This window comes from Pocillopora verrucosa, chromosome 9, assembly GCF_036669915.1.
Source record: "Pocillopora verrucosa isolate sample1 chromosome 9, ASM3666991v2, whole genome shotgun sequence".
Classification (NCBI taxonomy): domain Eukaryota; kingdom Metazoa; phylum Cnidaria; class Anthozoa; order Scleractinia; family Pocilloporidae; genus Pocillopora; species Pocillopora verrucosa.
The window spans coordinates 11,745,220-11,770,857 of record NC_089320.1 but is presented as its reverse complement, the minus strand read 5'-3'; the positions used below and the strand labels follow the sequence as shown (position 1 = coordinate 11,770,857).

At 37.7% G+C, this 25,638-nt stretch overlaps 2 protein-coding genes across 3 annotated transcripts; one reads left to right on the top strand and one right to left on the bottom strand.

The window, feature by feature from the left end:
• Window positions 1-1,149: 1,149 nt before the first annotated feature.
• Window positions 1,150-6,048, top strand: LOC131797042 (protein RER1-like). Of its 2 annotated transcripts, none has more exons than XM_059114658.2 (7): window positions 1,150-1,262; window positions 2,500-2,581; window positions 2,855-2,959; window positions 3,848-3,944; window positions 4,749-4,830; window positions 5,133-5,268; window positions 5,341-6,048. In XM_059114658.2, the coding sequence occupies exons 2-7, from the start codon at window positions 2,507-2,509 to the stop codon at window positions 5,428-5,430; spliced, it is 585 nt and encodes a 194-aa protein (XP_058970641.2). In that variant the 5' UTR covers window positions 1,150-1,262; window positions 2,500-2,506; the 3' UTR covers window positions 5,431-6,048. The 2 variants fall into 2 exon arrangements, with proteins under 2 accessions (XP_058970641.2, XP_058970640.2); XM_059114657.2 differs by having other exon boundaries at window positions 3,848-3,959.
• A 625-nt stretch (window positions 6,049-6,673) lies between these two features.
• Window positions 6,674-23,168, bottom strand: LOC131797041 (chordin). Its single transcript, XM_059114655.2, has 21 exons — window positions 22,806-23,168; window positions 21,565-21,665; window positions 19,834-19,954; window positions 18,983-19,097; window positions 18,798-18,891; window positions 18,361-18,505; window positions 15,685-15,807; window positions 15,270-15,370; window positions 14,991-15,141; window positions 14,713-14,819; window positions 14,285-14,404; window positions 13,652-13,808; window positions 12,931-13,172; window positions 11,132-11,395; window positions 10,945-11,041; window positions 10,491-10,651; window positions 10,263-10,365; window positions 10,038-10,082; window positions 9,635-9,732; window positions 8,744-8,843; window positions 6,674-8,329 (listed from the first exon to the last, which is right to left on the bottom strand). Exons 1-21 carry the CDS (start codon window positions 22,969-22,971, stop codon window positions 8,322-8,324), a joined length of 2,619 nt encoding a protein of 872 aa, XP_058970638.1. The 5' UTR covers window positions 22,972-23,168; the 3' UTR covers window positions 6,674-8,321.
• Between the last annotated feature and the right edge of the window lie 2,470 nt (window positions 23,169-25,638).

Below are 25,638 nucleotides of genomic sequence, written 5' to 3'. Positions count from 1 at the left end.
CTTATTTAAACATGACATGTGAATGAAGAGTTTACAAAGTACATGTATTGCATAGTTGGTTTTTCACTGGCCATCGTACACAGCCTTTTATGGGCATGGTAAAGGCAATTAAAAAAGGGGAAGAGCAGGGGTACTACATGAAGTGATCCAAACTAACTAGTAAGAGTTGCCTGTTTAACCCTTTAACTCCCAGTTCAAATTTGTCATTCACCTTACTGTCAACCATACAATTCTTAAAATATTAGGTCAGAGAATTTAGTATTGGATCAACTAATTATTCCCAAATTGATATTTTTATTCATTCTCATTACTCATCTGGTTGATGTTGTATTGATATTGTAAGGAGAAATTCTGCCTTGGTCACTCATAGGAGTTAAAGGGCTAAGAGCAAGAGAATAAAAAATATTAATATTGTTGTACTACATGTCCCTTTAGGACTTTATCCCTTATGTGGGTACAGTATGTCAAACCTGCATGAAAGGCATCCTGATCATTCATTCAGTTACATTGTGTAGATTAGGCCATCTTTGTTCCTTTATTCACCTATTCAATTGGCCGTACAAGAACTCTAAGCTATTCATGCACCATTTTTGCGCGACGAATTTTGGGCTAATTTATTTTTTGAAAATGTGTATATCATTCTTAAACGGCTGTGGTTAGGTTAAGACAGGACATGAATCAATGAAATTAAAGGCGCAAAACAGGTTTGTGATAATAATTCGTAGGGTCTATTATGTTTAATGGGATCGTCTCAAATTTCGCACGAACCTCAAAGAGTTATAGATATTCTTGATGCGTGGAGTTTAACAAAAGGGGTATAGGGGACCCTCTTAATTTACTTCATGTGAAAGTAACTATGATAACAGTAATAGTTGCTGTTGCTGTATTGAATGGTTTGTCACTTGATCCTGAAATATAAATGAAACCCGATTCTAAAGCTGTGCAGGCATATTTGGCAACAATCAAAGGCTTCCGTTAAACTAGAAAACGAACAGCACTAGAAAAAGGGGTAATAACGCAAATCAGCGATACTCCAGAAGTATGTTGTGTCAAATAGTGGGGGCTTTTATGAAGGGGGTAACTGGTACTTACCCATAACTCCTCTCTCGCTTTCATTGTTACGCATATACTTTACAATATTAACCGCTGAATGTACCTTGGTTTGCAACGTGGCGACATAGACGTCAAGGAATTATACAGAATCTTGATCTTTCCTATTTCATCAAATTGGTGATTTGAAACATCAGACAGTTTGTAATCGGGTGAGTTATTGATCGGTACAAAGACGTACTAACATTTGACATTGTAGCTGTAAGCTTGTTGACTTCTAAGAGTTGTTCTTTGTGTGTGTTTAGTTCTAATGTATCTTTATCGGTTTCGCGAATTATCAGGCAGCTGTTTAAATTTTTTTACCGCTATTAGAGACTCGTGGATGATAAAAAAGACACCAAAGGATCGCAGGTCATTGTTGAACAGTTTATTAAGTGACTCAAGTTCTCACTAGTTGATGATTTTAGAAACTGACGCCATAATTTTTATCGTAATTCTGTGGCGTGAGATGACATGTTAACATCAATGATAGGGATATCCTGCGAAGTTCAATTTGATTTAGCGTAAAATTCTTCTGAACAAACATTCTTTCCCTTGCTTGATTTCAAATTTTACAGCCGAGTATTAACTGGTTTCAAAGATACCAGCATTTTTCTTCGTATATGCAATGGTGACATTATTCTAAACCCCATGCTTGGGAGTCTTGTCGTGTCTTTTAAAGAATTAATTTTGCTCAACTGGAAAGTAAGTGAAATGGAGTTTATATCTAAGCGAGAAAAAAAATCAGTTCTTCATATAGTTTTATCCTTTTGTTTAAATTCGTTTCCGAAATGGGCATACAATTTTTGGATCAGTTGAAAAGTCCCTTGAGGTTGACACATGAGTTTCAGTTACTTTCTACAAGTGAAAAACTAAGCTTTTATTTCTCTCTTCTGCTCAGTCAAGACAAATTAATAGGTCTCTATGGAAATATAAAGTGCAATATGACATCAGAGGTTTTCTTTAAATTCATTGTATTGTGTGACTTAAAGCTTGAGAGTAGCAGGTGAACTCTTTGAGTGGTTTTCAAGTTTCACTTTGAAATTTGCCAAATGATACATGCATTTGAATGCAGAGTTTAAGTTACATTTTCTTTTGTTTCTGATCCATCAACAGCAGAAGATCAAGCAAATTTATTCTTCAATGAATACGTGAAGCAATCCCACATGCATCTGTGTTACAGGATTGCTCTTTCAATATGTTAGACCCAAAACAACAATGCAACATAAAGGAAAGTTATAATATTGACTAACAAAGACACATCAGATGCACATTATGCACATATATATGCTCATATATTTGCAAATATATGGATCTTACAACTTGTGAATGTTTGATAAAATTTGTCTGCAAAGTTAACCTATATGTGAGTGGTACTGTATAATGAAATGCATTGTTATTTGCTCTTAGGAAAGAGATGGATGATCCCTCAGAAGACAGTCGGCCAGGTCAGCCGGGTGTTGTCAAAAAGATTTTTATAACAATATCCCAGGTAAAAAAATTTGCTCTAAATGTGCACACCATTTGTTTAAGGATATGGCTGCTAAACAGGAGGATGGTACTAATGTATCTCAAGTCCAGTAATTACACATGAATTCAAGGATGGCGTGGAATTGATCCTAGAAACTTAAAATGATATAGAAAGTTGTTCAATCGAATAGTAATTTTTAAGTGCTAATGCTTCTGTTTTAGCTCAGCTATATAATGGTAATTTCATGTTCAATATCCTATAATTTGATAAACTCGTGTAATTTCACCACCACAGAGATACCAAACATTTCTTGACACAACAGTTCCACATCTTGCGCTACGATGGATTTCAACTCTGGTTATGATACTGCTGTTTCTCATCAGGGTACTTTATCTTCAGGTAAGATAATGTGAGAATGAGTTTAATTGCTACAGTTGATTCTCAATAGCTGGAACCACTTAACCCTTTAACTCCCAGATCAAATTTGTAATTCTCCTCACTGTCAACTATACATTTCTTATGATGTTAGTTCAGAGAATTTAGTATTGGATCAACTAATTATCCCCAAATTGATATTTTTCATTATTCTCATTACTTATCTGGTTAATATTGTATTGATATTGTAAGGAGAAATTTGGTCTTGGTCACTCACAGGAGTCAAAGGGTTAAGGGGATTGAACAATGCTTGAGCTAATGGGAGTTGAAGTTTGTGGAAGGTTAGACTGGAGTGACAGGGCTGCTTCAAGATAGTTCTAGTTTTGGAGTGTAGCAGCATTTTGTTAATTGTGTTTGTGGTTATTTTTTTACCTTTCACCATACCTTTCATGAAGGGGAAATCAAGATATTCTTGAGTTTCCTGCAGATATGAGTTTTTGTTGGTTCAAGGGACAGTGCAGCTTAAAGACAAGGGCACCAAAATAAAAGGCTGATACAGATACTGGCATTGACATACAAGCATACAAGTTTATACTTTTACTTGTATTTGTTATTAGTATGTATAAGCTAGCTGCTTGTTTTCTCTGTTGTGGAATGGTCATTGTTCATTTGAATGGGCCTTGTAGTTGCCTAAAAAACTGATAGTCAGGCCAACCTATTCCAAATGTTCTTTGATCATCTTTTGTTTCTTGCACCTGTGTTTGCTTGTTAACCTCTGCGTTAACTTTTCATAGTTTCATTTGTGGTAAGTTTGCCTTGAGGTTTGCTTGATGACCAGTAATGCAGTAACTTTAGGGGCATCATAGTTTAAAGAAAGAATGGTAATCAAATTATGTTTTCCTTTACTTTCAGGGCTGGTACATAGTCACATATGCTCTTGGTATTTACCACCTTAACCTGTTTATCGCATTCTTGACACCTAAAATTGATCCAGCTTTAGAAGAATTAGGTGAGGAGGACCTAGGTGTGTTTCTTTTAATAATTTTTATTTGATATACAGCACAGTACATGTTATCATAGGTGCACATACAGTATATTTTGTGACATACCATAGTTTTACAATTTTAAGGGGCAATGGCAGCTCTGTCTTGTGGAAATGACAAGGATAGTGTTAGAATCATTTTTGGATTTACTGAATGTTTGGCTCTTCCCTCTTTCTTAAGTGGACATATTGCCACTGGCAAGGTCTTCTTTAAATTAGAAACGTTAGCCATTGTTGCCAGAGGGCAGGCAATGTCCTCTAGCTAGTTTCACCTAGCTGGATTGTGTTTGATGAGTGAAGTAGTAGGCTTAAACTGCAAAGTTGGTTGTTTGTTGGCCATTGTATGCAACCTTTTATTGGTAAGGTACATATAAAAATTGGAATAGTAAGGGACCTACACTAACTAATGAAAGTTGCCTTTTTATAGTATAAGAGCAAGAGGCAAAAACTATTATTGACTTACTTCATGTCTCTTTGAGACTTAATCCCCCATGTGGGTACAGTATGTATGGTAAGCCTGCATGAAAGGCATTCTTATCATTCATTCAATTACATTGTGTAGATTAGGCCATCTTTGTCCCTGTCTAGTGCATCCATCCATTCAATTTTTCCATACCATCAAATGCTAATTTCTTTGATTCTTTCTTCTCAGCTCCATCTAGAGTAATTAGGGTAGTTTCTTCAGTTTATAATTTCCCTTTAACCATTTGGTTTGTTCACCACAGATACAGTGTAAGTATATCTCACATGTTATTACTGTTATCTTTACAGAAGAAGATGGGCCTGAACTTCCTACTAAAGCTGATCAGGAGTTCAGACCTTTTATCAGAAGGTTACCAGAGTTTAAATTTTGGTAAGTCCTTTTTGTGAATGATAGTTGGCTGTATCATCCCTGTTTTTTTTGTTTTTTTTTTCTTTTGCTGGTTCTTACAACATTTTGACATCTATAACAGTGACTTAAGGTGTATATGACAGCTTAAAATTCAGTTCTGTATTTGTTGAAAATACAAGTACAGATAAGGAATTCATTGTGTTCAGAAGTAAAGAATTCAAGGATATACCTTTTTCTATTTGGTGGGTGGGAGATTATCATTTTTGGAGTTTGTTTTTTTAGGTTAGCAAAGTTAGATCACCTTTTTCTGTTTTCTTTTTCAGGTATGGAGCAACAAGAGCTGTTGTTATTGCCATAGCATGTACATTTTTTGAATTTTTTAACATCCCTGTCTTCTGGCCCATCTTAGTCATGTACTTTATTGTACTTTTTATCATCACAATGAAGAGACAAATTAAGGTAAGAGGAATCGCATTTTGGCCCAAAACCACCTGAACAGCATTTATTTTGTTTTCTTCTTTTTATTTGCAGCATATGATACGGTACCGATATCTACCATTTACTTATGGAAAACAGAAATACAAAGGCAAAGATGAGTCAAGTGATGTGATGAAATCATAAGGTTAAAGGACAAAAAGTTATTGTTGCAAAGTTGTACAGTAGAATTTTTAGTTATGGCTAACAGGATGTGTACATCTGAGTTGATAAAAATGCAACCTCAGAACCTCATCTTTCATCATCTGAAATTGGAGTAATTACTGCAATTATTAGTATTGATTTTCCTCTCTGTTGATTATTATTAATTTTGATCTAAAAAGTGTCAATGTTAAGGTCTGTTGGTTAAGGAAAAAAGGTTATTTTCAATGTCTCATGCATGTACCAAACTATAGGGAAAGTATGCTTGTCCTACCTTCACTCTTAAGACCTACATTTTCTATGGGGTGCCACCAAGGAGAATTTGTTTGAAAATCAGGAAGCCTCTTAAATTGGTGATCATTTCCATTATTCTCAGGATCTTTACATTAGATTCAAGTGTGGTACTGTGAGGAAAAATTAGAAGGAGTTAAATTATAGGTTATTACAGTTTACATAACACTGTACACTCAAGATGTCAGTCGTATCTAGTTTTTACTTACTTACGACTGTGCAACCATTTTATTCGGAAATTTACATGTATGAGGCAGATTCTTAGACGTAAAAGAATCCTCTTGTTTTTAAATAAAGTTTATTGATATTAGATTTCTAGATGCCTTCTATTTCCCATTTTCTCCCTTGTTTATTTTGTGGGATAAGGTAAAAGGAGAAATGTACAAGTCTCACCATTCATCATTTTTTAAACTGCATACACCAGTAAGAATGGGGAAAAGATGGCCTTACCTTGATCTGCAGTATGTTTGAGGTTTCTGAAAGACAGGGTTGCTGTCTTTGCTGTCATGAATTTGGAATGTAGAAACATTCAGTAACAATTAAGTAAGATGATATGAACCTTTTACTCAGATGAATAGGTGATTCCTTATGGCTCACCTTCCTTGTAGATATCTTCAATTGAGATGAAGGCTTCATGTATTTAGGTCATAGAAGACTAAAACTTGGTGTGCATGTCCATTTGCGTTAAATTCTTCTTGTTTGAAAATTAAATAGATTTTCTTAAAAGTAACCAACTTAGGATAAGTCTTTTAATTTGTCTATAATAATTGTGTTTTCCTAAACTTTTGAAGTTGTTAAATTTCTTTTGAAGTGTTTGTTTGTACTTCAAAATGGTTTCTGTTCTATTAGACTGGCCATGGCCCCCTTAATTCTTAGTTAAATTGAATGTACAAAAATAACTTGAAGCTGTAAAGAAATAGAGGCAAAATTTGTGGTTGAATCTATATTTCCCAGAGTAGGCTATGAGAGAGTGATAGGTTGGTGCAAAACTCAGTAGAATGAAAAACTGTTTGGTACCTCTTATGAAACAATGTGTACTTTGTTAGAATATTTGGAGGATCTGAACTTACTAGTTCAAAGAGGGACTTGTCACAACATTTCAACTTTTGAATGTTTTATTTTATATGTTATGAGCATTCCTCTATCATACAATATATAACTAAAATTTTCATTTTCAACTGCAAGTTGCAACCTCAATGGAATCAAGCCATGGAAACCAGGCCCCCTTTGCCTTTCTTGTTGAAGCTTGCAGTAGAGGGGAGCCTGCCTTTCAAGTCCTAACAAAAAATTAAGTTTTTTCATTTGAATTCTTGAGGTGAAACTTACAGTCAGTGGTATATGAAAGATAAAAAAAATGTTTTTATTGTTATCTCACATTGTCATGGCTATCTACAAAGCAGAATATATTAACAAGAAAGTTAACTTTGGAGAACTCCAAAGATTGTTTTTTCACTAATTTGTGTCACTTGCAATAATTATTTTAACATCTATGAACATCCGTTCACAATCACTGGATATGTCCAATTGAAAATAAATTAAAAAAATCAATTGTCATCTAACAATTAAGTAGAAACATTATCTCATAATTTGGCCAGAAGGGGTTGGGGAGCCTGTGTGGGGAAGTAAATTGGGGGAGAATCTATGGGTAAAGGAATATAAGACCTGCAATTTACATGATGGCAGGGAAGGATAATGAATGGGATTATTACAATTATTTTACAAACTCTGCATTGTGCGCAAGTCATTTGGCCACACCTAGTTACTTTTTTACCCCCCCCCCCAACTTCCAGGTGAGATTAATATGTAGCTTCTCCTTACAATGCAATTGCATTATCAAGTAAAGAGGTGATGATATTAGTTAAAGTGATCAGCTCTAGGTGTTATGTTCATTGAGAAGTTGTTGATTGAGTGTCCAAAGTAATCCGTACTGGTTGTGCCTCACTATGTTCTATGATCGGTCCAGGACACTCGCGCCACCATGTCAGCCAGTCAAATGCCAAGTTAAAACCAATGGCAACTCCTTACATTTTCCCGCGCTTTTGTTTTGCGCCGAGTTCTCTTTATCTTTTAGAGGTTTTTCCTTCGCTCTGATTGGCCATTATGATTATTATGGGCTAAGTTTTACGATACTCAAACTTGAAGCGCTGTTCGACACTAAAGGCTACTATATTACAACGTGAAGTACAGAAGTAGGGAGAATCACCCATTGAATTTTGGGATGGAAGGCTACCTGTCTAATGAATATAACTCGCCAAAGACGAAGAAAGTGTCGCTGAAAAATCCCCACGAGTTGAAGTTAAGGGGAATATTTTACATTATCTGAGCTTGAGGTCTCTTTTTTTTTCCTCTCACAGGAAAGTATAGAAATTATTTTTAGTTTCTTAATCCGGTTTTATGGCCAAAGTAGTTATGCCATCGTCGAATGGAAGTCAAATTAATCACTGGATCTTTTGTCGTGCGTTTATCGTCAGGTGAAAGTGTTGGATTTATCGTTGAAGTATGTTCGGACATTTTAACAGACTTCAGACTGTGGTTCACTCCAAGATCATCCCTCCGGGAGAATTGTTTAAAGTTGATAGTCGGTCTCACGATCCTAAACAAGCAGCAAAAACGTCAAGTTAATAAAACACTCCTGAGTAACCAACATATTCAGGCAGACATAAACAAATAAGATTAAAACCATTTAGGGAACCTACTTTTCTCAGTCGAAGATTCTTTAAAAGTTGTTCAAGAGCACAAGCAGGCACTAAGAAGCCTACTGCTTCTATTTTTCAAAGGGATTCTGAATGCAGATCAGAGGGTGGAATAGAATGTATACATAAGCCCAAAATTAATTCGTGATGCCTGAATTTAGACAGAAAGGCAAGGCAAGGGAAGAGTTCAAGTTTCCCTTCTAAATTCGTGCGTGAAACGGAATAAAGACCATCCCCCTCCCCCTTTGCCATCCTCAAATCACGTATGACGTTTTCTCAAAAGGAAACATTTAAACACGTTCATTTTTGATTACCTGGACACGCCTGGCAACAACTCGTCGATGCCCCAATTAGGAGCGTACTTCTACATTGTCCTTTCGGGCATGGATCTCGTGAGCAGTGAGTTCGCCCGTTCTGTGAATCAAGGAACAAAACTGTCACACTACTGTAATCATCTGTGAAATTATGATTAATAAATACTCAGACATGTCATTTTAGGGAACAAGAAAAAGACATAAACAAGAGAAAACTGTGGAAAAGCGCAATATTTTCCTCTGCCAGGCAATGGAAAGGAACGTGACTGACTTGTAACAAAGCATTAATATACAGATTTAGCCAAGCCTAAAAGCGGAGCTCGCATTTTTTTCCCCCGCACGTCTAAAGGGCACAACGCCTTGCCCCAGCCAGGAATAGAACCCGGGTCGTCCGGCTCGGAGCCCAGTGCACTGACCGCTGGACTACTGAACAAAGCCGTAACGTTGGCGTGCCCGCGGTACAGTTGACCACGCATGTTAAAAGTAGTACCTTGTACGGTCGTACATCCAAATTTTTTCGGCTTGATGGCCACTACTATTTTGTATAATTATAGGGCTACGCCCTGTGAGCTCCGCTATGATTTCTTGACGTTCATAAGCTGACTTGCACCTACAAGTTTTTGCAGCCAATTACGGAACATAGAGCGCATTTTGCTTACCATAGTAAGCTTAACGACCAATCAAAGCAATCGCACATTATGGAAAATACTACAGGTGGCCGATAAAAATTAAAGGTAAAAACAAGCAAAATAACTGAGGCGCACGATTAAGTAAGTCCCAGTTGGTTTTAGTTTTGCATCTGATCGGTTGAGATAGAGACAAGAGTAGTCTTGACCAATGTTTTTTGGCCGCCATTTTTTAGAAAAGGAAATGCAGTAAAAACCGTCTCACCTGGCACCTACACGTTATACATCTTGAAGAGCCAAATATCGGGAAATATGGCCTCCATGTTTGTCCGTGTCTATAGTTGCTTCCACGTAAGGTGCAGCCTAAAGATCAGAAATAAGTTGACAATAGATAACATTTCAAACTTTCTGTTAATTGTCTTTGTAATCGCATCGGACCAAGTAAAATTCAAGGATTAACATCACTAGTGAACCATTCTGCTAAAAACATTAACCATCAGTGAAATGATGATACACTTAGTCAAAGTTATTAAGCCTTCTATAATGTTTTCAATTTAGTAATTTGTCTGTGGAAATTATTATTAATGAAAAATGCCGTCAGCCTCTTTGTTATAAGCATTAAGAAAGTAACAACAGTTCATGAATATATAAGTCTGAATTAATTTTACCTTTTCTAACTTTCTTGCCTCCATTTGATTTTGAATCCTCGTCATCTGGAACAAAAAGATGAGGATCTTCTTAGTATGGAATTCGTTCAAAAAAATTTCATTTGGTTTTTATTTTCCCCAGCTTTACTCGGTTCAACTCATACTCTCTCAATTCAGGTTTGCGGAAGTTATACACTGTAATATGTTACATAACGCCCACATAACGCTAATTGAAACACTCCTTACCAGGGCATCGCATACAGCAGTCACTCATGCGCATTTTGATTGGATTTTTACATCGAAGTTCTGGGCATTTCACTTGAGTGCATGATATTTCTTCTGATTTTTTCTGAGAAAAAATATGGGAAAACGTGTGTTCATAAATAAAAACAACGACTAAAAACAAACCTTTGAGCCATAATAGTAGTTTATAAATATTCACAGGCGCATGTGATTATGTAAACAACCGCTTACCAGGCATGTGCAGGCGTGACATCTCATGTAACCAAATGGCTGTACATAGGGATACCACACAGCGCCAACTGGATAAACTTTTCTGTCTCTTTTTACATAGCATCCTTTCAAGGACGGACGCTGCCTCTTTTCGTAATATCTCACAACTTTTTCTTCGATAGCTGACAGAAAAAATTGATAAATGTTATATTTTCTACACCTTTTACCTCAGACAAATATAATTTCTCAGTCGGAAACATTGTATCAGGGGTTGGGGCTAGGGGAGATTTTGTAGCAGGGAAAGGGTTTGTATCCTCACTTGTGTCTTAGTCGTATTGGAACATTTATGGTTGTTCATTTTAAATAATGCTTTTCTTTGACAAAGAGTCGATCACATGAACTCTATCTAGAATCTCTCTTTGAAAACACTGAGCTACATGATTTTTTTTATATCATCAAAAATCGTTCAAAATACCTGGACAAACCGGGCAGCATAGATGAGGTAACATGATAGGTGCTTCTGTGCAGTTTAACCGCTGACACTTAAGAGGGGCACAAACAATTTCGCTGTCCTGTTGGTAGTTAAAACAGAATTGTTAATATTTACCTAAAGAAATAACATCAATTTCCAAAATTGAAGTTTCTTTTTCATATCAAGGTACCTCACAAGTACACGATGTGCACTTATCATCTTCAGAGACCCACTTTTCCCCATCTGAATATATTTTGTCACCAAAGTGGCAAGAGCCAGGCAATTCGTTCCGCCCTCTAGGAGGAAGTCTCTTACTACAGCTGTCCTCGTTTAAGAAGACTTGGCTCCTCAGCTCTCCCTGTGGGACTTCCTCACTTCTCACTTGCAGGTAAACAAGTCCGCGAATGAGGTTACCAAGGAACTCTGGTTCGATGTTGCGCGCGGAGCCAGAGATCTAAAAAACGGGCGTGAACGGTTCGATTATAAATCGCTGACCTGTGAGACAGGCGAGTAGTTGATGAGAAACGCACATTTTGTGAGAAAAGTGCGACTGAACGTAGGAAGCCACGAGACACATGTGATATGAGAGAAACGCGCGAGGAAGCACGCGAGACAACGTCAAATGGCTTTCCTCCTTCCTCGCTTCTGCGTGCGTTTTCCTCGCATCTGCCCCTTTCAAATCTTCCCCTTTGATATTACCCCTGCACGATTGAGTTATCAAGGAGTATCTTGCGAGAAATGAAGATTTACTCATTAAATTTTTTGAAATTTTCGTTTGCAGCTGTAAAATATCCACTGACGTTCGATACGATAATACTATTACAGTTTGCTAACGTTTTATCAACACACTGATAAAGGTTCAGATCGAAACGTGGAGCTATTTTTATAGAGTAAGTTAAGCAGCAGTATGAAGACGATTGTAGTAATAAATATAATAAATAATATAATAAATTAATGTAATAATATAATAAATTAATTGATTAATAAATTAACGTAGACAAATGTACACTAATTTTGTAGTGTAATTACTTAGACTTAAGATTTTATAGTTGATTAATGTTCTCTCTATATCGTTAATTGCATATGGTTTGATTGTTTGGTATATTGCTAAATTTTCAAATATATTTTAGTGGAAATAATATTAATAATGCGAACTTGTTTTTTACTTAATAGGATGTGCGAAGTTGATCTGAAATTTTTAAACTGTGATTTCTACATTTGACGTACGTTTAAGAATCATGGAGATCCGCGCTTTGTACAGCTCTGAAATTGATTAAGGGGACATTGCAAACACAAAGAGACTTGAAAGAATGACGCGGTAAAAGCTTGGAATCGTCGGGACGTAAAGTAATCTTATTTTCCCGTATGCGACCTGACGTCTCCATGAGAGGTCGCCACGACAGGGCAATATATAGGTCCGCACGTCGTGTTTACAATGCAACGACGTTCTTAACGTTTTGAATACTTTGTTGTCGGAGTGCGTCATCACTTCGTCTGGGGAAATTTTTAGAACGGCTTTTAACGCAAATTCGAATGATCAAATTTACTCCTGAGTTTTCTTATTTCATTCGAAGTAAAACTTATTGAAAAAAAGAAAAACACTGCCGGTCCATCCACTGAAAAGCTTATAGAGTCACAAAGTTATATCATAGCTTAAAGGCAGGCCAATTCTTGCTAATTTGAATTTCCCTATAACTTTATCCTTCCAATATTGGTCAGAGCGATTCAGGAAAACGAAAGATTTATCACAGTATCGTGTGAATGTGAAAGTTCTGCCCGCACGTGCTGAGCGACGTTTTGTAGCGGTAATTTGTTTCCTGTGACACGGAGAATTCTCCGTGAAACTAGTTACACGGATATAAACTGATTTGAATTCTTTTAATATTCGCAGGGATAAAAATGAATCACAGCGACTTGCATTCGCGTATAACCCCATTTTGATAGTGAACATAAATTGCTGCATTAATGACAAGCAACACGAACACCAACCGTTTCTCCTTCAAATGATCGTAACAAGTGCACACGTTCATCGTACGACTGGGGCACCTCGCCATAATCCGCAAAGCCTAAGAGTTCTGCAGTCCTCATGTTCTTGCGCCCGCGGTCCATGCCACTCAGGATCAGGTGATAGTGCAATGCACAGCTCTTGTCGAGTGAAAACCAGGCCTGCCCCGCGGCGCCAGTTTGAATCCTGGGAACAACTTCGTTACCAGATAAGAGAGTTGGTGGATCTAGAGAAAGGGGAATAGCGATTTCTGTTGGCAAAGGAGAGCATTGTCTTCGTGCCGCTGGGGGAAATGTATTTTACTGACATTTGAGGACACCTTTTAGGATTACAAAGAACGGCAGTGAGGAAAACAAAAACTCTCTAGGAGAAGGAAAAAATTGCTCTCGATCAGGAGAAATCCTACATCATAGAGGGTTCAGCCTCAAAGATTTATGAAATGCAGGAGTTGACTTGGGAAAATTCGTTGTAAAAATTTCGAGTTAAACGAGTTAAATCTCCTTACTAGTTTCCTGAATAAAACTATCCCAACTGAGTTTTTGAACAAGGAGTTGGGGCGGGGTTGAGCGAAAGTTTCAAGGAACAAATGACCGCAGTTTTCATCAACACTGCCACGGGATGTTAAACTATTTATTGTAAACACAGGTTAAAAAAAAAAACTAACTTGGTTGGAACTGAAGCATGCAACCTAATCTACTTCCTTACCGTGGTATGACAAATGGTGTCCTCTAAAGGGAAACTGTTTCAGCTGTCCATACATTTCTCCTCCCCTGTTCGCCTGGGTGCTGACATTGATGAATATATTGCCACTAAATAACCAGCAAATTTCTTGAAATGACGGCCTCAGCCACACCCCTGTCAACTAAAATGCAACGAGATCTTAATTTCAAGGATAAACATCCACTTGAACAAACGATCAGCATGAAAAGGTAAAGATGGGGGTAAGTATTGAGTGACTTCAATGAAACTTCTGATAAAATGCCAAGAAAGACGCTTTCGTGACACAAGTTAAACATTTTTTTGGAAAATTTACCATTTCTTTACACTGACACCAATGCAAACTGTAAGTCTCGATGTTGCCGTTGTGAAAATTATACAGTACACCTGTGATATATGCATCAAGTTTTAAAGAGCTCTCTTGTAGCTCCATTTAGCCTGGCAGAGTATCCAGTCATGTAATCGCAACTAAGCAAGGTTCGAATTCTCCCGATTAGGTACTTACGTACATGACAAGTGTGTTACATGCATCTCTCCTTTTGACAGAGTTAAGTTTACAACTTAACCTTGGGTAAGTCTAAGTGTTCGTTTACGCTGCAATTTGATTCTGTAGAAACTGACCTTAATTCGTCCGTGTTCATCAAAGCTTACTGAGCGTGAAAGTCTTTTCACTTTTTGCTTGCGGTTTGTGGCTTGAAGATTGATTTCTATCACAGGATTTACCATACCCGATAGCAAAATCTGCAACAACAAATAAACAACTCTTGATTACAGGGTAATTTAGTATTATGAACTGAGTTGATAACATGGTGGCCAATTTACATTATGAACTCAGTTGATAATACTAAATTACCCCGTTATACTCTCCCACGGGCGCAGCACCACAGTTTCTTTAGAAACTTACTCCTTTTATGCAATTCTCGATTACCACTGACACGTGCTTAATAGTTACTCTAACCTACCAGTTTAGCCAAGTTTTTACAAATACTCTACCTTAAAACCTGGGTTAAGCCACAGGTTTCATTTGCCGAATAATTAACATAAATTACCTGATAGCGTATTTGACCATTATTGAAAAAATCAAAGGAGGCATAACCGCTGGCGCCTGTCATCGTGGGCCTTGGAGCTTCTCGACCAGAGAGCTGGGAGACAATGGCTGTGGAAAAAAAAAACCAAGAAAAACTGTTATCGACCCAAGCCAAATAACAAGAATTCAACTCGAAATGAGTAAAATTTTACCCTGATCTGCAGGGTGCTTTAAGGATTAACTTTGCAAGATACCGCTTGTAATGACCGCACGTTCCAAAAAATATTAACCGTCACTTACTGTTACAAGTTCTTTTAATGCTTATTTGACCGGTCAGTTTCGTCTTTTGGTCTCCAGTGTTCAATATCACAGTGATATTTAGATAACCACGCGACATCCACTTCAGCACATGCTCAGGAGGATTCTGCCACGCCGTTTTTAAGTTGGAATTCTGCAAAGAAGAATAAAGATAAACATACAATACTTTAATTTTTCTCCGTCAAGTAACGCCTCACTTTGGCGTCCGCTGGTATCTACTAACGCTTTGAAAGATAAAAGTTTCTGTCTAGAGCTGTTCACCTCTTGCTTAATTTGTGACGGGCCGATTGCTTTCACATCACGAGCTCCTCTGTTATTGGTAGGATTTCTGGTCAACTTGATCGTGATCTGAGTTTCTGAGCCTGCGAGCAAGGAGAGATGTGTAAATCGAGTTAGATATTTAACAGCAGAGACTATCACAGATCTTCTTCCAGCTCTTTACTTTACGTTCAGTTTTACACAAATTCGATGTTTCTTTACAAAGTATTCTTTTAACATCACCTTTCAAATAAGTAAACAGAATGCTTTTCAGATTAAAAAATATTTTCATTTAGCCTACAATAGTGTACCACAAGGTCTTTAGCTTGAGCTCAATCGAAGGAAAATATTTAACTTTGGAATCAGCTCTTTAGTCGAACCATAAATATGCAACATGTCCTGTTTGCCATTTTCTCACCTAGGCTGTGTGATCCATCATAGCGGAGATTCATTCTGAGAATTTTTCCACCTTTGGCCAAGTTGAAAGAAGCCAACGCATTGGATGTCTCATCATCAGACGACAGCAGTGCTTCGAAGCTTTCTACAGGTGAAAATCAGAAGAAAACGGAATTAAAACCTTTCTAGTAGAATGGTGTTACTTTTTATGTTCAAAAAAATTTGCACTCTAACACTTCAAGCCAAAAAGTATTCTGGTAGAATTCCAAATTGAACTTTTATCGAAGCAGCCAAAAGTTGGTAATAAAAAAGTTGGAGGAAAGAGATGAATTAAATGTTAAATATTAAGCTCGCTCCTTATCAAAACATTGTATCTTCACTGCGCACTATTCCACATCTAATTAGCAAGCGGGGACTTCTTTAATCGCACATTCTCGAAAGCAAGTATGAAAAACTATCTTCTCCTCCGTCCCTCAATGTGGTTAAAAATATCCTTCACCAAAATGAACAAACTGGAACTTATTTCTGGTGCAAATTAAGAAATTCCCAAATGAAAAACAAGCTGTAGAATTAAAAATTCACCACCAGATATGCAGTCAGATATCTAAAGAAACAAAATTACCCTTTTGTATTGGATTTTTGAGAACATTTGACAGCCAAAAGAAAACCTTTGGCCGAGAAAAATAAGTGGTCTTATTTTCTTGAAATGACCTTTAATCAGTCGAAAACGAAGGACCCGGGACCTTGCTATGGAATAATTAGCTCACACTCGTCACTTTAACGAGTGCAGAGTATAGAACTGAATTTTTCTGAAGATACTTTTGCGAGCGTGAACTTGACTCAATATGCAGCGATGTATTTCAGAAATTTGTTTTGTGTAGCAATCAAATAAACAAATCACTTGATCAATCTGATCGAACAGGTGAAGGAAAGGCAAAAGGTGAAGGACGAGTGAAAGTTCTGTTTGCATGTGCAGATTTGGTATACCGATAGTTGAGATTTGAGCGCACTCATGGATATAACTCTTGCAAATATCCCACGCGTGTGGATAAACATGGCCAGAGTTAGATAGAAGTAAACTTTGGAAATGAGCTACTAGCTGGTCAACAAACTTGTTTGAATGTCAAGTAAAGGTTAAATCCTCCAAAAAAAGGACGTGTGTCTTTCTAAGGAAGAAATTTATTGCAAAATCTTATGAGCTGGGAAACAGGCTAGTATAGTTAGTTCATAATCGCCCCTATATAATGATATCATCGCCGGGCATTTCACTTCGCCTGAGGCTGGTGTCGTCGATCAAATATAGTTCATCGCAAGCTGATAATACAAAGACTGTTGTTGATATTGACAAAATAATCGTTCAACAACCAATTGAACCATTATCACTTCTAAACACGATAGAATGCTTGTAAAAACTTTCTTAAACACCATGATGTCGTCGCGCAATATCTTTTAATGTATGTTCATAGCAGACATCTATTGGGCTCAGAAGACCGTTTAATTGATGCAATTTCGAAGACGGTTTTCTTAATTTGGAGCCTTAGAAAAACACAACCTATACATAACGTGATGAAAACTTCATTTTAAAATTAGTACCATGATCGTTATTACAGCAAATTGCTTTTGACCTTCTTTAATTAAGCTGATCACGTCTCTCTTTGCGACTGAATTCAGTTCTTTCTATATTTTCCTGTTGTGACTTAGGTACCATCAGAAAGTTGTTAAAAAGACCCAGACATTTGTCTTTGAAAGCAGGAAACATATTGATGTTTTCTCCGTTTGATGTTGATAACTATAGAAACAGGTATGGAAGGTTGAGAGATGGCAGGAAGTTTACGAAAAACCGTGCCATGCACGGGCGAATGCCTCCAGTGTCGTTTCCAATTGTATCCCAATGTATTGCGAGCATGTAGCACATTTCTGGGTCGTGGGTTTGAGGTTCATCCATGCAGGAAATTCCCGTTTTATCTAATGTTTGTTCTACACACGCGAAAAATGCGTATAAACAATATCATGCTCAACTTACACCGTTGCGAATGATTAGAAATTTTCCTCTGAGAAAGTGCCATAGAAAAAGAATCAAATCACGAAATAAATTTTGCGGCCTACTTAGTAAGGTATATTTTGATTTCTGTCTATTTTTCTTTCAGCACTGATTCACGTCGGCTTTTTCCAGAGCTGATATTCATAACTGAACTCATCACAATTGTCGGCATCATTATTGATACTATCTTTGCCCTTCTCAGCGATGTATAATATACCCAAACTCACAGAACACCCGCTGGGTCGACAATGGTGATATCGATCAGCAAAAGGGACCTTCAGCAGTCAAGACGGCAACGCCAAGGAACGTGACGTCAATTTAAGAATGAACTTATATTTCAGTTTGAATGTCGCGAATGGCTGAAAGTGTTTACAGTCTAGTAAGGCGCCACACCTCAACCTCAGTATAACGTATATGAGCGGCGTTGAGTTCCAAGTGGAAACTGAAACAAATTTGCGCTGGGTGTTTCCGTTCTCAGACCATGCATATTTTGGTGATTTCACGTTGCCGTTTTTCAGAATATGGCTAAGAAATGCAAAAAGTTATGAAACGCACTAGCCGTGCTATTTTTCAGCTGATCTTTTGTCTTGCCATTTTCTTGTTACCTTCGCCGTCTTGGTTTGCGTAAAGTCTCCAACATCTGTTTGAGGAACATACCTTGCGAGTACGAATCGTACTTTATTATGTCTCCAGTGAGTCCAACTGCGTTCTGTTGTCGCTTGAGTTTCAATTCCATGCTAACTTGTCCTTGTTTAAAGGATTCAATATTCTTTTTACTCAGTTGATTCCACACAAGGCATACCTACGTTAGAAGGCATCAATAATCAAGCTTTGGAAACAGAAACGACGTTCTCAGGCAATACTATTAATTCTCACAATACCTCACTCCTCTAGGGTGCAAATATGGGTACCGCCGAACGTCAGGGAAGATGGAAAACGCCAGAGAAAAAGGTAACGGAAATTTGCCATGGATAAAAATTCGTCGAGAACGAGGAGAGGGTTAAAATTTTCGAATGTCCTCGAATCAATCCAGACAAGGTAACAAGAGAATATCAACTGTAGATATTCTCTTGGTCCATCTTAAAAGTACTAACCTGGGATCCATTAATAGATCTTTTCGGAATGTTTATTTCCTTCAGTGGTGATCCTTTGGAATCTTTAAACGAAGCCATGCGAAGCTTCCGAGACCTGTGGTTTGCGATGAAAAATATTTAAAATTAAGTGGTCGAATCAAACCAACAAATTCAAAATTCTCAGAAACGAGAATATCAGTACTTACCCTTCATAACGTATTGAAATGTGAAGTGTGTTTCGCACCAGAGTAAAATGCACGCGTCCCACGCCATTTTGGCGGGAAACTGAAGATGCAGGTGCCCTCAGTAATGAGATGAACTCTTAAAAGAAAAACGATACAAAATAAGTGTGTATTTAAAAAACCATTTAATTTATGGAAACCGCAGAGTTTACATAATGAATTTTCGCTTTTTCGCCTAAATAATTGTTAAGTGAGCTCACTGGCGAGTTGGTCCTCTTTTCAAAATCATTCACGTGCAATGGTAGAATCACAGCTGGCGCCATGTGAACCGAAGTTAACTTCAAGTTCCTAGTGATTGATGGCATTTTGCCTGACCCTTCAGCTAAGAGCAATCGATAGATACCGTTAAATTACTCAACCTGGCGAAGAGGCTTTTTTTTTGGTTTAGGGTCAGTCAAATAAAAGCAGTGAGGCTTATTGACAAGGCACGTCGTGTTTCCCGCCATTTGAGTTGAATTCTGGGACATCATGCGTTGTGTGCGGCCTGGTTACTGAGTTGCTCTTAAAATAGTGACGTTCGTGGTTGAATCTTCAGCACACTTGAAGACATATTTCGAATGGTTAGGATACTCTTTTGATCTTATAACACGGTAAGAAGAAAAATTTTTGTGTATCCAATTTTTGTAGAAAAAAACTTAGTACATAGTCTGCGGCAAATAACTCTAAAAAACCAAAACATACTCAGCTCTCTGTGGTCACTTCAACTAGTTCAAAGCGCTGTTTGAATGAAGCTCACTGAAGATGTGTTTTTTTCCCATATTAATTAGAGTTTTCTTGAGCTTAAAATGAGATTATTCATGATCTTGTTGTCTTACCGTCTGGGCACGATGGACAGCAATGCCCTTCTTCAACCCTAGGCCGAGCACATGATGTAGTTGGGCAGCGGTTTCGTATATTCCGACATGTCACCTTCCCTTTTTCAGAGTTGTTTGAAATCTGTTACGAGAAACGAAACGACTTTAGATGTAAGCTCAAGAAGCTAAAATCTTTACAAAAAAATGGAGTGTAAAGGGAAGGTAGTTCATTTCAAGACAATTTCTTTACTTAGTGGCAGCAATGTATCAAAACGTGTTCTTTGGTGAAGTAAAGTACAAAGAGGGCTTTTTGATTGAGAGTCGCAATTCCCATTCCTATCGATCGAAAGAAAGCATTGAAATCATGGTAATTACACGCAGAAAGTCATAAACAGGAGAAAATACGATTTATTGAACCGAGAATAGATGAAGTTTTGCATCTGTTTGGTTGGGAAGTTGGTCCGAGTTCTCCCTGAACGCAGTGAAGAAAAGCCAATCCAATCCCAGATTACTCTCGAAACCCAATTGAAAATGGTTCTATTATTTGTTTTTCCATCTTTTTTTATTTGTAGCTACTTGAACTTTTGACAGATAACCTTTACAATAGTTCAGGATTTCCGGATCTAATAAACAACTAGTGAAAGGCCGAGCGACTCGAATTAAAGATGTTATTGAGAATTAACTGCCGGCATTTATCTGCTCAAAGATGAAATTGTAAACCAACCAGTCTCGATGATGTATCTGATTAACATAAATTTTTACGGCGATAAACCTCTGCTTGTCGTTTCGACGTGTCGTTGGTGTTCGCAAATGTAGGTTGAGACGACATTTCACTTCCTGATGTTTACTCTCTGTTTGAACATTTCTCATGTTTCCGTCGAATAAATTGAACACGGACAGAAAGAAAAGGATTCTGTCACAAAATAAAGGGAACTTTTCATTCGATGGCGGTCCTTTGCGTGGGGTACGGAGCTATAAAGGAAGCTTTTTGTTCGTGTTTTAAAATGAGTTTGTTTGCGCTCTATTAATTAGTAATCTCAAAAGACAAGCCTCAGAATTGATTTTTCTTTCAGATGATTTTTAGATATCTGCCGGTATTTTTCGACGACACACCTAGAAAATGAAAAGATTTCTCCAAATAAATGTTTTATCTGAAGTTCATATGGAGCTACGTGTGATAATTTTGTCTACCCGTGACCCGTGCAATTGAGAATGTATGGCGGCTGTATAGTTTAATTACAAAGTCTTTTCCTGAATCGGGTAGACAAGGCCTTTTGTGAATGCTTGTACTAAGGATCTATTTAATAGGCGAATGAATTGAATTCAAACAAATAAGTGTTTTGTTGTAAATATGAAATGAGAACAAAGTAGGTGTGTCGAAGCACGGAGATTCATTAGACACCTAGCCGGGAGATCCTAGCTTCAATTGAGTGCTAATTGCACTATTGCAGAAACAAATGCGATAAATTTCTACAATCATGAGGTGAAAAGGATTAAGGAGGATGAAAAGATAAATTATCTGCGGTGGCTTGCCGTGGGGTCGCGTTTGAAAGAAAGTGATAGCATCAGATCAAAAGCGGCAGAGAGCGTTTAGGGTGTGCCTTTCCAAACTGCATTGATTTCAATAATGATGTTTTACTTATGGAACCGTAAAGCGAATTGTTTTGGTGTAGGACTGCACCAGGCGTTAGTTCGACCAAGATATAACCGTGTGCCCAAAAAAAAAAGCATTAGGTTGCGTTGTTGTCTTACCTTGCTGCATGTGCATATCACGCAAAACAAAACCCCGAAAGGGGCTACATCCGGGTGCCAGCTCTCGTCGATAACCTTATGTTGAATCCCAAAATTACACCCTGTCAAAAAAAGAAAGATTTAACTCACTTTAGAACTTTTAAAACTGTACATTCAGCGAATAGTTCTGGCCTTTGAGGCACTGAATTCTACTATTTGCGTCAAAGGGATCCAAGGGGATCCAAGGTTGTTAATTAAACGGATTCCTTAGCAATCGATCCTTTGAAGGGCTAAAACTTCAACTGTGGTGCAGGGTCAATCTGCTAACATCGAGAAAGGCTCTCCGAACTGTTTCCGTGAAAGTATGAAAACGCTCATTAACAGAATTAGAATTTCAAGAGTCGCTGTATATGGCCCCTAAATGCGAGAGGACCTAGGACAATTAACTACAACCAAACGAATCAACCAGAATTATTTCAAGAAAATACGAGTGTGTTACGCACCATGTGCTATCACATGAACGGCGATTTAATTTGCAGCGATGTTCCATACTGTCAAATAACTGGTTTCAACATCATACCACTTTGTATGCGTGATCACTCTCCTCTGCAACCATTGAGAGGCTGTCTGTAAATGTGTTATGTAAGCTATACGCGCCTAATTTCAAACCATGTCGTCCGGGAATTTTCACGCTATTTAATTTGAATTGCTCGACAGTGCGTATCGTTTGTAAGAAACTAAAATTAAACCACAATGCGGAAAGTGACGTAGCCTGTTATATTCCGCGCGCCATAAAATCGCAGGAATGAGTGGAAAGTGAAAGCCGCCTTTCGCAAAATATGCAATGACGTCTGCCTACAACTTCCCTGTCTTTCCTTAAATATCTAAAAAACGTAGAAACAGGGAAATTGTAAAGTTCTCCGAAAATTAAAGACAAACTTGAGGGTGAAGCTCTCTCTTCTGTAAGTCAAGCGGAAAATTATCTAGATGGAGACACGAAAGTAATTTCTGACGAAATTTTGGGCTAGAAATATAGAAAGCGTGATCGTTTTCAAAAATGTACACAGTGGCAATTCTTACATTGATTTTAGTCATTATTACCGACGAATGTATAAACACGCACGCTTTCACACTTTAGTTTTGAGTTGAAAAATGGCTGTTAAAGCGATTAGGAAATGGTTTACTGATTACAGTATAATCTCCGACTATAAATAAACAGAATGACTATAAATCCACGAAATCTTAGCAAAAGTTCTCCTTACCTCCAGGCTTGGGATTAATTGCGCGATATTCACTACCTCTGGGCCTAAAAATGAGCCTTGAATTCGACGCAGTACAAAGGGGAAAGAAAATCAAAAACCACATTTCGATCCGCAAGTATTTCTTAACACGATTCATCGCGGAGAACACCGAGGCGATACTACTCATCGATCCTGTAGCCTTTGGTGGTGAAGTTTGAAAAGCGTGAGAATATACAACAGTACGTCACGACTACAGCCTCCCTTAAGGACTATACAACTTCAACCCAAAACAAACAAATATGAGCTTCTAATTTGCACCAATGACAATATTTACTCTTACCATTGTTCTGTGCCCAGATTTGCCTGTTTTGGGCCTCCCCCCTAAGACGCATTTGTTCTGTAGAATCCTAATATCATCACTTAACTTTTGAGGTGCGGCTTCCTCAGTCCTACTAGAATGCATCGGACTGAGTGACATCGGTAGACTTCCCGTGCGATATTAGCAGTACACGTTATCCCAGACACCTAAATTGCGTTTCGGTCGACTTTCAGTAACCGAAACTTAGTGGGATCGCCAACTTGACAAGTGTATTTTAAAGCTTTGTGGTTGGTTTTGTCAGTTCGACTGACGCTATTTGTCAGTGTTTAGATAGAATTATATTGCTTGTTTATTCAATTAGCGTGATTGTTCTTCGATTCATTGTTTTCTGGCCTGGCGAGCTACCACGGCGTTCATTCAATCAAACGCGTTTCTCGCAGAACATCCACTCGATAATAAAAACGAACAAAAAGCTTTCACACTCTTCGCAGAAAAGGTAAACAATTGCACAGAGGAGGTCCAGGAAACTGGGCAAAATTTCAAACTTTCATCGTGTTTTCAAAATATTGACGCGTTTTTTGTAAACATTGTAAGTTATTTGAGGCCAAATAGATCACTGTTGTCTGTATATGCCGAGACCTGTCGTGAAGTGTTTTGCTGCAAATGCATTCGTTGCGAGTATTTTAGGAACTCAAAACTTGTGCTACCTTTTATATCCGTGTCTCTCTGAGTTTTTGATTGGTGCAAAATTTAATTTGAGTTTTAAAAGCCCAGGATTAACTGATAGATCATGGGAACCAATGGTTTTGCGGTTTTCGTAAAAAGGAAACTTATTGAAATGTTTCATTTTAAATCCTCGGTTCCCACTCAATTTGCCGAGTCACCCTTCGTAAATCTTGTTAAAAAGAAATGGTCAATACAGCAAAAATGCCGCAATTTACTTTTAGATGCAAGTTTTGACGTGGCTGACATACTCGTGGTGTTGGTCCGGTATGAAAGGAATTTTCCCAGAGCTTTCTGTAGAGTACCGGCTCGGCAACGGAGTCCTGAGCGAACGTCAAAAACACGAGACTGATAAAACTTCTGACTTCTAGTTAAGTCAGGAAAAACCCGTTCCAACATACTTTAGGTGTCCCTTGGGAACATCACGAGACAGCTCTTAGTAAACTCAAGTAGCGCGCGCGGGAGAAGAAATTTTGCCCCGAGCTAGCGCGAGAAATCGCGTAAAATAATGATGGAATTTTTAACTAAGTTCTTTGGCCGATCGTGTAAGGCCGGTGAAGCACGTCCTCCAATATAGGCTTAAAACAGAACAAAGCCTTCGCTCTTGGAACAGCTCCTCCCTTCAACTTAGTATCAAGTGTTGTTTTCATCGAGCGCAAAATTTCTGCTTGGCCAGACGCTTTATAAGACCGAGTGTAGACTGATTAAACCGCGAACATTAGCATAAAAACACTTGAGATTTAAGTATTCTGGCGTCTAGCTTCTTTTATCGTGAAGATACGGATCACTGAAAATACCGTCTTCAAAATTTTTCCTGCATCCTGGCAAACGTGTAGACAGAGTTGATATAGTCTTTCGTTTTACTGACTCTGTTTATGCAAAATATTCTACATGTAGTGAAGGATAAAGGCTATCACGTATATTTTGCTCAGAGTTAAAAGCCTTTAAAGTGATATAGTAGCAATTGCGCACTTCATTACTCTTATTACGTAAGCCTGATTTAAAACCTCTTTTGTCTAATGGGGCTTTTAAAGACACACCCCCGCGCCAAAACAAAATATTGGACCAGAATTTTTGACGGTCATGGTGAGGGATTTACTAGCTCAGCTGGTTTCGTAAGGTTATAGTTTGTCGTGATTTATTCCTTTTCATATACTTTTCAGTATGCATGTGAAGTTATTCTAAGCAGACAAAGCAACGCGTTTTGACTGGAACAACTAATTACAACAGTCATGAAGTGTACAGAAACTTTTAAAGATATTACGCGGGAAACTACTTTGCCTTAAAACTAGGCTATTTGAATTATTGCTTTTACACCTATTTTCTTAAGTTTGTCTTATTTTCAAGTTCTCTTTTTTTTTCGGTTTGTACTGTTGTTATCGCTTTTAAACCCAGTAATAATTAATTTCAAAATAAGTTTCTGTTTCTCTCGTGATTCTACATCATTATTTCATTAAGAAGAGCAATCACCATACCCGAAAGACGTGTTTTGACTATGCTTCAGTTATAAAGGATTTACCTGAACTGAACAATCTGAGATCTTATGCCCTTTCACTGTAGAATTAGGGTCGCCAACATTATGCTCCATGCCCACACTGTCATGTTAATTCTTAATGCTCAGAAAAGGTCACTTTTATGCTCAAACAGCATCATCATTATCTTCCATTATGATTAACATAAAAATAAATCAAATAAATGATAGACCAAGGTTAAGGGATTGAAAACCCTTTATACGAGCGTTAATGGAAACAGAAAAAAAGACAGTGCAGATTAAAATCATCTTTAAGCTTGTGGTATTTCAGCATTAGGAAG